At 53.4% G+C, this 13238-nt stretch overlaps 1 protein-coding gene across 1 annotated transcript in view; it reads right to left on the reverse strand.

The window, feature by feature from the left end:
• The window catches only part of FAM184B (family with sequence similarity 184, member B), a 53650-nt gene that overhangs the window by 8775 nt on the left and 31637 nt on the right, over positions 1 to 13238 (reverse strand). The window contains exons 9-12 of the mRNA XM_014549330.1: positions 7426 to 7576; positions 5083 to 5246; positions 3747 to 3916; positions 1778 to 1924 (exon numbers count right to left, since the gene is read on the reverse strand). Coding sequence (XP_014404816.1) covers positions 1778 to 1924; positions 3747 to 3916; positions 5083 to 5246; positions 7426 to 7576 — 632 coding nt within the window. The remainder of the gene's footprint in view (positions 1 to 1777; positions 1925 to 3746; positions 3917 to 5082; positions 5247 to 7425; positions 7577 to 13238) is intronic.

Below are 13238 nucleotides of genomic sequence, written 5' to 3' on the forward strand. Positions count from 1 at the left end.
AAATTTTAATAGCAGTTACTCATCGCCCCCAAATGCACCTGTGGCCATCACCGCCCCCCTGGATCGCTGCAGCGCCCACCGGGGGGCGGTAGCGCCCACTTTGGGAATCACTGATCTATAATAATAAAAGCATAATATGCTAATTAGACTGGACAGCCAAACAATCTTCCGAACATCATTCCAGACACCCTTCCGGACAAAGCTATGGCGGCAGGGGTTGAGGCAGAGGTGGTTAGGGGTGATCAGGCAGGCAAGTGGTTAGGGGCAATTAGGCAGGCAGGCAGAGTGGTTAGAGGCGATCAGGCAGGCAGAGTGGTTAAGGGCGATCAGACAGGTAAGTGAGTGGTTAGGGGCAATTAAGCAGGCAGGCAGGCAGGCAAGTGGTTAGGGGTGATCAGGCAGGCAGGCAGTGTGGTTAGGGAAGATCAGGCAGGCAGGTAAGTGGTTAGGGGAGGTCAAGCAGGCAGACAGAGGTGGTTGGGGCGATCAGGCAGGCAGGCAAGCAGTTAGGGTAATGCCTTTTGTATTATCTATAATAATAAAAGCATAATATGCTAATTAGACCAGACAGCCAAACAATCTTCCAGATGTCATTCCAGACACCCTTCCAGACAAAGCTATGGCGGCGGGGGCTGAGGCAGAGGTGGTTAGGGGTGATCAGGCAGGCAGGCAGAGTGGTTAGGGGCAATGAGGCAGGCAGGCAGAGTGGTTAGGGGCAATGAGGCAGGCAGGCAGAGTGGTTAGGGGCGATCAGGCAGGCAGGCGAGCAGTTAGGGGTGGTCAGGCAGGCAGGTGAGCGATTAGGAGACATCAAGCAGGCAGCCAGAGGTGGTTGGGGCGATCATGCAGGCAGGCAGAGTAGTTAGGGGCGATTAGACAGGCAAGCGAGTGGTTAGGGGCAATTAAGCAGGCAGGCAGGTGAGCGGTTAGAAGCCAGTTGTGAGAGGGCTGTCGGACACCCTGCTAGGGGTCCCGGATTGTGAGAGGGTGCAGGCTGGGCTGAGGGACCCCCAACCCATGCACGAATTTTGTGCACTGGGCCTCTAGTCTATATATATAAAAGCCTAAGCGACCCTTACAACTGGTCAACTGGAACAACCAGAATGACTGGTCACTATGACGTGCACTGACTACCAGGGGGCAGATGCTCAATGCAGGAGCTGCCCCCTGGTGGTCAGTGTGCTCCCACAGTGCTACCGAGCAGCGGCGGCAGGCGCAGCGGGGCCAGGATGAGCGGGAGCGGTGGGGCACCTGGCCCCGGCTCGGGCTCCTCCCCAGCCGCCTGCCGCTTCGACACTGCTACATCCCTCGGGGGATGTCGGACTCCTGGTTTCAGCCCAATCCCCAGCAGTCCGACATCCCTGAGGGGTCCCAGATTGCGAGAGGGTGCAGGCTAGGCTGAAGGACCCCACCCGTGCACGAGTCCATGCACCAGGCCTCTAGTCTGTCCATAGGAATAATAATTTCCACCTTGCAGGACTGTGTTGGAAGAGGGCCAATGCTAATAAGAAAGGTAGCCTTGATCCTTCTGCTTTCTTCCCAGTGTGAGGGCCAAACCAAGCCCATGAGGCAGTCTTACTCCTCACAGATTCCCAGGGCCCTGCACGAAGGGGGACTGCAGTGTCATAACGTGACAGGTGGCCAACCATCCCCGTTCCTCCGGGGCTGAGGTACTTCCTGGGACTCAGGATTTCTAGTTTTAAAACTGGGAGAGTCCCCTCATAAAAATGGTACCTCTACTCTTCTCCCCCTAACTTGTGGCCGAGGACTCACTTACTCGGTTTCCAGGGCAGCCAGCTGGGCCTGAAGCCGGGCTTGAACGCTGCTGAAGTCGGCCACCATAGCCTGCATCTCCTTCCGATGTTCCTGGCGTAGCATCTCCACCTCCTGGGCCTGCTGGGCTTGCTGGTCCTCCTCCAGCTGCCTGCAGTGGATGGAAGCACAACTGGGCTGACCCAGCTCTAGGGACCCCCCTTTTGGGCACTGGGGTTTTCTCCCCCTTCTGCTGGGTGGCCAGGTTTGGAGACGATGGGTCCAGGTAGGTTATGCATCTGAGGTCAGGACACCGTGGGAAGGAAGCCTGGGGTGTGTGAGGTGTGGGGTCCAGGGTAAGCCCCTTCTCTCTGGTGGAGCCCCTTCTCAGCACTCCCCACCCCAGCATTCCATGAGGGAAAAACCTCCTCGTTCCATGAAGAACAGCCTACAGGGGGCAGGAGTAGGAGGCAGCTCTGGAGGGGAGCCCTGGGAAGCATTCCCTCCACTCGGGGCAGGTGGGGAGGCCTGGATGCAGAGATTCTGTGTCAGAATAACTGAGAGTTGGACTCTGAGACCTCGGAGATGCCCAGTCCAGGTGGAAAGGCAGGCTGGGTGGGGTCAGGAGAGCAGCGTGTAGAGCCGGGGTGCCATGTCCGTCTGCCGCCTCCTCCATCACTTCCTAGCTGTGTGACCTTGGGCAAGGTATGCCCGGCTCAGTGTCTTCATCTGTTAAGTGGAGGTGACAACTGTGGCTACCTACAGGGCCAGTGCAAGAATGACCCTGTCCATACATTTCCAGAACAGTCTGTAGCCCAAAGCAGGTGTCTAGCCATCAGCCATCACTTTGCTTTAACCTAAGTGTGGGGCCATGTCCGTCTGCCGCCTCCTCCATCACTTCCTAGCTGTGTGACCTTGGGCAAGGTATGCCCGGCTCAGTGTCTTCATCTGTTAAGTGGAGGTGACAACTGTGGCTACCCACAGGGCCAGTGCAAGAATGACCCTGTCCATACATGTCCAGAACAGTCTGTAGCCCAAAGCAGGTGTCCAGCCATCAGCCATCACTTTGCTTTAACCTAAGTGTGGGGCCCCTAAGGGGCCTACAGACAAGCCTCAGGGGTGTGTCTCCCTCAGAAAGTAGGTGCATATTTTTGTGTGATTACATTCTTTTCCCAGGGGAGGGACCATTGTTTTCTGAACTGGAGGGGTCTGTCCCCCAAAATGGTGAGGAGTCCTTACCCTGCTCCCACCTCCTTATTCAGTGTCACGTGGTGAGTCCCTAGCTGAAATCGAGGTGTCTCACGTTGGCCAGGCGGGCCCATATCTGTTCTTAGATGAGTGTTTCACTTGCACAACTACTTTCACTTGAACAACTGAGATAAAATGGACAAAATCCTTGGAAAATATGAACTGACAAAGCTCCCTCAAGAAGAAACAGATAGCCTGAAAAGTCCTATAGCTATTAATGAAGTTAAAATTGAACTCATGAACTTTCCAAGAAGTGGGGGAGAGGGGAGGGCTGTGAATTCAGGACTGATAATGAGCTATCCAATCTGGATTAGGTAATGGTAATGCCACAGGTTACCGAGTGCTCCCCCATGCCAGGGGCCTCTCGCATACAGTTCCCTGCCGTCTGCAGCAGTCCTGCAAGGTGGTGCCATCTCCACCACAGAAGAAGACAGTCTTGGAGAGGTTAGCTGACTCGCCCAAACACAGCTAGTTAAGGGCACACAGCACTGTCTCCCTAAGGCTGGTTTTGAGGATACTTTTGGTATCGTTAGGTCTGATTCCATAAATTCCCTGATTTATAGAGAAACTGAGTTCCTGCCTCTATTTCAGGGCTAATCCCTGCATCAAGGGAGTAATGTCAGTGAAGTGCTAGCGGATTAGGAAGTATTTTCTTTGGGAAGGTGCTGTGGGGGGATCCCAGGCTCCCCAAGCGGCAGTGGAGGGAGGGAAGGGAGTGAGGGTAGCCCAGAGGCCCGCAGACAGACCTGTGCTGGTCGCGGAGCTGCAGCGCCTCCTGCTGGTGCTGTTCCACCTCGGCCTGCAGCTGCCGCACCTTGTCCTTGAGCTGGGAGTTCTCCCAGAGGAGGCACCCCTCGCTGGGAGTCTGCTCAGTGGTGCCCTTCGGGGAGCCTGCGGGGCCTGGGCCGCCCCCACCCTGGGGAGAAGGTAGCCAGGAGAGATGTTTTCAGGAGGCGCAAAGGCGGACATGGCCCAAATGTGCTCCTCCCAGCCTCCAGCCTCAACAGCAGTAGGGCGCCACTGAGGGCGACATACAAATGCACTTTATGAATGCCTGAAGCAGGACTGGGGAGAGAGGTCTGGGCTTTTAGGAGGTCACTGTGCATGTGCAAGCAGGGGCCAATGGGCCAATGGGCCAATGGGCCATGTCTGACCAGGAAGCTCATGGAGAGTGGGCCCTGAGCTGGGGTGACAAGGCTGCTCCCACCATGGGAACAGGGAGGTCTAGATGGGGAGAGGAGCTCAGAGACATCCCCCTGCAGACCTGAACGGGGAGTGGGGGTTGGGGGGGTGGGCGCGGACTGGCCACCTTTAAGCTCTGCTTGGTACCAGCACCCTGAGAGGCTGCTGTGTCTGAATTAAAAACAACATGTAGAACTTGAAACCTGTGTTTTGCTTTACAAAGAGGGGAGTGTGCAGGCTCGCCAGGGACCCCCTAGCAGGAGGAGGTTTTCAGGAGGCGCAAAGGCGGACATGGCCCAGATGTGCTCCTCCCAGTCTCCAGCCTCAATAGCAGTAGGGCGCCACTGAGGGCGACATACAAATGCACTTTATGAATGCCTGAAGCAGGCCTGGGAGAGAGGTCTGGGCTCTTAGGAGGTCACTGTGCTACCCAGCTCGGTGGGAATCATGGATGTGCAAGCAGGGGCGCAGGGGCCAATGGGCCAATGGGCCATGTCTGACCAGGAAGCTCATGGAGAGTGGGTCCTGAGCTGGGGTGACAAGGCTGCTCCCACCATGGGAACAGGGAGGTCTAGACGGGCAGAGGAGCTCAGAGACATCCCCCTGCAGACCTGAACGGGGAGTAGGGGTTGGGAGGGTGGGCGAGGACTGGCCACCTTTAAGCTCTGCCTGGTACCAGCACCCTGAGAGGCTGCTGTGTCTGAATTAAAAACAACATGTAGAACTTGAAACCTGTGTTTTGCTTTACGAAGAGGGGAGTGTGCAGGCTCGCCAGGGACCCCCTAGCAGGAGGAGAAGGGTCCTCCCCATTTCAGACAAGCACCCGGGCCTCTCCTTTGGGAGTTGGCGGTAGCCTTCACCGCTTGGAGAGGAGTGGGGTGGGTTGGCCAGGGCGCTGACCTCGGTGGTGTTGGCGTGGCCCTCGCTGTCCCCTGCACACGGGGTGATGGGCTGCCGCCTGTCAGAGCTGCCCAGAGCCTTCAGCTCAGCCTGCAACGCCTCCAAGTCCTTCTGGTGCTCAGAGCAGGCGGCCTTCTGCTCCCACAGCTCCTGCCTCAGGGACTCTGCAAAGGAAGAGCAGTGAAGGTCAGGTGTGTGCAGTGAAGGTCAGTGAAGGGCAGGTGCACTCAGCAAAGGTCAGGCGCACAGAGAGGCTGACGTCTGTCCTGGGGTAGGTGCTGCTGAAGGCTTTGGGTCAAGTTCTCCAAACTTATTTCAAGATGACAGTAACAAGAGTTCCATTTGCGGTGCTAAACCCCGGCGAACTGTTCACAGAAGCCCTACAACCATCCTATCGGTACTACCCCTCCCCTTTTCATGGTGTGGAACCTGGGCCTCAGAGAGGTTGAGCGAGGAGCCCAGAGCCACACAGCTAGGAAGTTGTGGAGTCAGGATTCCACGTGTCCAGTGGTTCTTCTTCCCTCTGCACCACCTCGGAGACACGCCGGGTGTTAGGAAGGTGGCGGGTTCGGGTGGGACAGCCTGAACCAGCGCTGAACCCTGAGGCAACACTGGGCCTCAGCACCAAGTCCACAGACCGAGAGGAGAACAGGGAATTATCAATGACCAGGGCCTCTTCTGGGGTTGCAGGTCTCCAAGTCTGAAATTTTGACATTTATGCCAACTCTTAAGGGGACAGAACATTCACGGGTTCCCCTTCCCCTGGGTGTGAGGTCTTGGCTGGAATGTGGGGGCAGGAGCTGGCATGTTATCCCAACAGAACCAAGTAAAACCAGAATCATCCGAAGAAACAGACATACCCTCCTCAACTCAGGGCAGGTACAGCCAGAAACTCACATTTCTCCCCTGAGGATGGTGCTGATTTCTAGGGGTGCGCTGCTGTGATTGAAAGTCAAAGAAAGCAATCCTTTCAAAATGACTATTTTCTGATAGAGTACACGCTATTCAGTGACCTATTTATTTTTTTAAAAAGAAGATAATATTTAAGGACTAGCAAATTTAATACTTTTCTGTTATGAACTTTTGAGACTATATTTTAGTTATTGCAAGTGACTTTTGAAATATTGTTCCAATAATTCCATAAGCTATAAGATAAGCACCCGGCATGGGCCTCAGTACATAGCAAGTGCTCAACATATATTTGTAAAATAAACGAATGATATTTAGAGTGAAAATCAATGATACTGTGAAAGTGTATTAGTTGTGAAAGGTTTCCCATATGCCTACTAAGCTTCTCTCAATGGTATAGTATATTAAACACATAGAAGAGCTTAATATGTTCTGATGACATTATGCTGAAAAATTTACTTGGTCATGTTTTCTCCCCAATAGAATTTTAATAAAGCAACTTCTCTAGCTTCTTTTCTTTAAAAAAAAAAAATCCAGACACTGCCCCATTTTTTGAAATCCATTATCACAAAATGGCAATAAAACCCTTTAGCAAAGCATGAACTGCAGTGTATTCATTACTCTCCCCTCTTCTCCCACCACTCACCCAACCATCCACTTATCCATCCACCCATCTGTCCATCCATCCATCTACAAACCCACTTATCCATCTATCTGCCCACCTGCCCATCCGTCTGTCCATCTATCCCCCACGCATCCATCTATAGATCCACTCATCCATCCATCCACACATCTATCCAGCATGTCTGGGTCCCCACCCCAGTGTATCACTCACCCTCTCAGCCCTCGCACACTGACCTACACTGCAGGTCAGGTGTGTCTCACACAGACAGTGAAGGCCTCAGCTCCCCAAACTTGCAGAAATCTTCAGAATGGAATGAGAGGTTGAGGCAATCCCAGAAAGGCCAGATATGTTCAATAATAATGATAATGATCATTCACTGGGCTCATGCTATGTGTTAGGTGTTTTATATTTAATATCTCACCAAATCCACATTACAACCCTATAAGGTAGGGCAATTGTAACTCCATTTTATGAAAAGGGAAGATGAGGCTGAGAGCGACCCACCCCAGGTCCCCAGGTCTCACAACTAGCTGTTGGCAAGAGCCAGGAGAGTGGCCCTGGCCTGTGGGCCTCCTGCCCCCGCCCCAAATCCACATTACAATCCTATGAGGTAGGGCAATTGTAACTCCATTTTATGAAAAGGGAAGATGAGGCTGAGAGCGACCCACCCCAGGTCCCCAGGTCTCACAACTAGCTGTTGGCAAGAGCCAGGAGAGTGGCCCTGGCCTGTGGGCCTCCTGCCCCCGCCCAAAAAAACCCACTGCCCTGGCTCCCCATGCGGAGCCCTTAGGGGTGTGGCTGGTGTATACCTAGCAGCAGAGCCTGCTGAGCCTGCATCCTCGCCTGCTCCCCCTGGACCTCTTGGACCTTCTCCTCTGAGGCCTGGCGCTCCAGCCGGAGTGCCTGCTGCTGGATCTGGAGGCCGTGGCCGGATTCCTTTTCCAAGAGCTCTTCGGTGGCCTGTGGGGGAAAGTGGGAGGAAGGAAGCATGAAATTGGGCACAGCAGGGCCGACCTGTCCCCTCTGCCAAGTTCCTCCTCCGAGCTGGGACCGGCAGAGCACTCACCACTCCCTGGGCGGAGGCTTACCAGTCTCCTCTCCGACCTGCCTGGGATGGCAGCAAAGGCCTGGCCACAGCAGCCATCCTGGACCATGTGAACCCAACCCTGGTCCACAGCTGATGGGACTAGAGGGCACCCCTGGTCCAAGCTGGACCGGTCATTGGGAATTGGGTGTTAGAAGGCAGGAAGAGAGAGAACAAGAGAAAGAAACAGACAGACACTGACCAGATGCCTTCAAAGTTAACACTCAGGAAAACAGCCCTACCAGCACCTGATGTTAGGACTTCTGACCTCCAGAACTGTAAGATAAGAGCTGTGTTGTGTTAAGACACCCAGTTTGTGGTCATTTGTTACAGCAGCAATAGGACACCAATAAAGTTTCTCTCTTTTTTTGGCAATAGAGAGTTCCAATTCATACATTTTGAAACAAGAAACTGAGGCTAGAAGAGATAAATCCGCGTTTCCAACGTAGGGTAAGAGCTGTGTTGTGTTAAGCCACCCAGTTTGTGGTCATTTGTGACAGCAGCAATTGGACACCAATAGAGTTTCTTCCTCTTTTTTTGGCAACAGAGAGTTCCAATTCATACATTTTGAAACGAGAAACTGAGGCTAGAAGAGATAAATCCGCGTTTCCAAGGTCACACAGAAAAGATGCAGGAATCATCATCCCCTCCTCCTCTCCTTTTCTTTTTACAGAGGAGGACACGGGCTCAGGAAGGTGAAGTGACCTGCCTGACGATAGGGAGATGGGCTAGGGAGACAGGGGGTGGTGGAGCAGGACATGGTGGAGGCAGGATGGTAGCCATGGGCTGCGGTGTCTACTCCCTCATGCAACCTCTGGGAACAGTGAGAAACGGGATTTCCACCTGAGGGGACAGAGCCATCCTGGAGCCTGAGGCAGCTGACTGAATGCCTCAGCGCCTGGCCCTGCTGATCCCCAGCAAATGTGGAGACACGGTCTTACTCCTCCTCCCAGGGGGAGGCTCAGTCCTCTGGGGTGAGTTCCTTGAATAAGGCAGCAAAGGCTCCCACCATTCAAACTCTCTGATTGTTCCTCCTCTTGCTGCAAGACTCACAGAACTCCATCCCCAGTGAAAAAGGAATGGAGAGATGGAAACAAAGCTTTGCAAAAGAACTTGTTGGAGAAGCTGATGGCGGCAGCTCGCTGGTGGAGTCCGTCTCTGGGTTGTGTGAGCCAGAGCTCGTCCATAGTTACTGGTGAAGCGGGAAGAAGCCTCCACAGAACAGGTGAGCCCCCCGTGGGTGGTGCTCAGAGAGCACGGGCACCCATGCAGGCGTGAGGGCTGGAAGGTGTGTTGTCATCAGAGACGCCCGGAAGGTAGTCATTGTGTTTGGGCCAGGACTTTGAGGTCACCATGAGGTCACGGAGGCAGAATATAACCTGATGTCCACACATCACTGCACAACTGTGCAGCAGAAGCCAGAAACAAAGCAAAACCTAGCTGCCAGAACCAGAAAGAGAAGCCTCCTTCCTCCTGAAAGGTGCCTCCAGCGCCCTCTCCTGGCAAAGCTTAACACTGTGCTCTTTGCAAAGGAGCAATGCTTCAAGAGTCCAGATCATGACCGCAGGACAGGCGCTGCAGGGTGGGTTGGGATCTGAGAGGCAGTACACTGAGAACAGAAGGAAAATCTTCTAGTATTGGATAGGTCTGATGACTTTTACTTCCCAGTATTTGATGTCTGGTGACTTTTATTTAATTCTCACACCGTGCCGGCAGGATCGCCTGCTGCCAGAATCAAGGCCTCACTGGGTGTGATTTCAAGCCGTGTTGTTACAAACCTGCTGCTGAGAAGCATGTCCACAACAGACACTCAAAGCCAAGCTGGGAGATGAAGGCTGTTTCCCACCTCACCGGGGAGGTGGACTCAGGAATCCCGTTTCTATTCACTTGTTTCCAGCCGCCAGGACACCAGAGACGGGGCATTCTTCTCAAAGGAGACGAACCCCCTCCCCCCGAAGTAACTAAGGACCCCAGTGTTCTTCTCAGTCCTCCTCCAGCCAAAGCACACTTCTGAAGGAGCTCCTCCTCTAACCTTCAGCCACCAGGACTCAAAGTGGCGACTCCGTCTACATGTGCAGCTGTCACGTCAAGAATCAGCTTATGTGTATGAGGAAGTGCTAAACATCAGCCACAGGCAGGCGTGTGAGGTGCAGGAAGGATAAAGATGAATACAAAACAGTTCTTTATTTTAACAAACTTTTGGTTCAGTGCGGGGGACCAACAGGCCATATAAATGACAAAAACATCCCCCTCCTCTCTCTCCTACACATTGTTTACCTGGCATTTTGGACCAAAGTACATCATTTAATATACATTTTATTGATTTTTTACAGAGAGGAAGGGAGAGGGATAGAGAGTTAGAAACATCGATGAGAAAGAAACATCGATCAGCTGCCTCCTGCACACCCCCCAACTGGGGATGTGCCCGCAACCAAGGTACATGCCCTTGACTGGAATCGAACCCGGGACCCTTCAGTCCACAGGCCTATGCTCTATCCACTGAGCAACACCGGCCAGGGCAAAGTACATCATTTAAAAAGAGCTGGGTGCTATTTAAATATTTCCCAATGGCCCTAGTCGGTTTGGCTCAGTGGATAGAGCATCGGCCTGCAGACTGAAGGGTCCCAGGTTCAATTCCAGTCAAGGGCACATGCCCGGGTTGTGGGCTCAATCCCCAGTAGGGGGCGTGCAGGAGTCAGCCAATCAAATATCCTCTCATCATTGATGTTTCCATCTCTCTATCCCTGCCACTCTGAAATCAATAATATATATATTTAAAAATATATAAATAAATAAGTAAATGCTTTACAAATGGACTTGACCGTGGAGATCAAGAGTTGGCTAAAAGGAGGCTTCCAAGCCCATCAATCCTTATTTCAAATGTGCACTCTGCTCTGAATTCCAAATGGAACAGTCCGTCTAGCAGCTCCTTTTCTGGTTATTTGCTTGGGACCCTCCCAGGGAGCTCCCCCCAGGGCCAACCCTGAGTGTCTCCTGAGTTACTCACAACCTAATCCGCACTCTTGGGTACCAGCCTCCCCCACCCCCAGGCATTTTCTCAGGTTCAGCTCAGCGCTCTCTCTTGTGGTAAAGTGACCTGGGTATTGATTGTGCACAGAAAAATAAAGAGTGCTGCTTCTGCTCCAGCCACCCACTGCAAAAGCCTCCTCCCTACTCCTCCTGAGCAAACGGCCGGCTATTTTCAACCTGTGTTCACGGTGGGTCTTGGTCTTTCATCTTCCAGGCAGTTCACCTCTTCCAGATTGCTTCTATTTTAAAGGGACGCCCACACCCAGGAAATCCCCTGGAAGGGGGTATTCAAAGTCATTCTCAAGGCCAGCTGACCACCTTTCAAAGGTGCATTACGTACATCTGAAAATAGAACACCTAATGCACTGGGGTTTGGCTGAGTGATTACAGGGACTGTAATAGATGCTATAAAGTCACTTCCATTTATAGAATGTTTAAGAGTTTTGAGAAGTGCCTTCGTGTGCTTTCTTCAGTTTGTCATCACACGTCTGTGGGGTGTGGAGGGCGGGGACTATCACCGCCACTTTCCTAACGGGAAGTAGTATAGCGACATGGCATACAGCACGGGCCCTGGTGCTGCTCTTGGTGCCTCAGTTTCCCTCTATGTGAAACAAGGGTAATGATAACACTTGCCTGATAGGACTGCTGTGGGGTTTGGGTGAAGCACTGTGGGCCTGGCTCACTGTCAGGGCCTTATGTGTGATGCCACCGGGGTACAGGGGAAACTGCTCTCAGACAGGTGTTTGGACCCGAGGTCCCCACACAGGTGTGGGGTAAAGCTGGGGTGGGATCCATGTCCTAACCCTTCGAGCGGAGCTGTGGCCCTCCCTGTGCTGCCTTCCTGGGCTCTAGCCTGGAATCTCCCCAAGGAATGCATCTCCAGGGCAGCCCACCGTGTTCCATGTTGGATGGGACCGGACCCCTCAGCCCACACCAGATGGAGGGTAGCAGCCCTTTGTGGTCTAGGGACACTCAGGGTGTCCGTGGTTAAGGGCTCAGTGATCATTTGTCTGCTGACCCCCAGGACACAGACGCCCTCGATTCATATGGCCCCCGTGAGCAGGGGACGCTTCTCAGGCCTGGGGGAGCTTGGGCAAGCCCTTGGCTCCCTTCCCACTGGCCTCAGGGTTTTCGCCTCGGGACCTTTCACTGTGTCCTCCCCTGCCATGTCCCTTCCTGGGGAAGTCCCGTGCCACCTCAGTGTCCAGGCAGGTGGCAGCAATGTCACTGTGAGGCCCCTGGGTTCCCTGGGCAGAACCTCCCTCTCCACACAGCATCTTCCCGTCAGTATGAAGCATGTATCACACCGGTTATTAAGGACACCCACTCCCCCACTTGACATGGGGCTCTCCAAGGCCCAGGCCCAGGCCTCATTCCCCCGGTATCCAGCCCCTGCTTCGCAGAGTGACCGCTCACATCCGTGCCCAAGTGAAATGGCTTGAATGATCATTAGCACAAGCGTCTCCCCTTTTTCTCTGGAGCAGGGGCAAGCAGGGGGATCTATGAGAACGTCCACCTCCTTTGCCCCGAGTTCTGTGCGACCAGGCACCAGGGGAGTCTTCCAGGAAAAAGTTTCCCTTCGGAGTTACCAAGGCTGGACTGGCTTTCTGGGAACCAGCGAATAAAACGATGACCCCGAGAGAATCAAGGAGATGAGACAGCAGAGACCAGGGCAGAAGGCTCAGGGACGTCGCCGCTAACGCTGGTGGGACGGAGACACACCCAGGCTTGGCAGCCTGCCCTCGGCAGCGTGTGCTGAGAGCCAGTGAAAAGTCTGCTCTCGGTTGGCGTCATTAGTTAAATCCTTTCTGACTCACGGAAATGCGGTGGCAGAACAGCTAAAGGCCTAAACACAAACTCCCGAGTCTTGAGGAAGCTTTAATGTTGTAGCGCCCGATCCGGCAAGGATGTCACCGGGAAGCTGTCCTTTTACACCCTGTTCGGATGTCCCTGATTCCACCCCCAGATCAGCATGGGTTGTTCAAACCCCTCTCAGCCTCCTCCTTTCAGACTGACCTGCCCCTTGTGATGCCCGGGGTTGGGCTGCTCACACATCATCTGGTGAGTGACCCTGGGAAATTCTCTAGGACTTTGTATTTCCAGGCCTCAAGCAAAGCTTCGGCTCACTGGGCTGGCATATCGGCTTGCCACCAATAATTTTTTTAAAATATTTTTTTTATTGATTTAAGAGAGGAAAGGAGAGGGAGAGAGAGTTAGAAACATCAATGGTGAGAATCACTGACCGGCTGCCTCCTGCACACCCCCTATTGGGGATCAATCCCGCAACCTGGGCATGTGCCCTGATGGGGAATCAAACTGTGACCTCCTGATTCATGGATGAACGCTCAACCACTGAGCCACACCGGCCGGGCTTGTCACCAATATTTGAAGAAATTACAAACATCCTCTGATTGGCCAAGCTCAGAAAGTTTTGTAGCTCAGTGTTGGCAAGGTTGTGGGGCCACAGCACGCCAGAAGGCAGTGTGGCAGGCCTATCGAAGTTAAAAA

This window comes from Myotis brandtii, unplaced genomic scaffold (genome assembly GCF_000412655.1).
Source record: "Myotis brandtii unplaced genomic scaffold, ASM41265v1 scaffold547, whole genome shotgun sequence".
NCBI classification, from domain to species: Eukaryota; Metazoa; Chordata; class Mammalia; order Chiroptera; family Vespertilionidae; genus Myotis; species Myotis brandtii.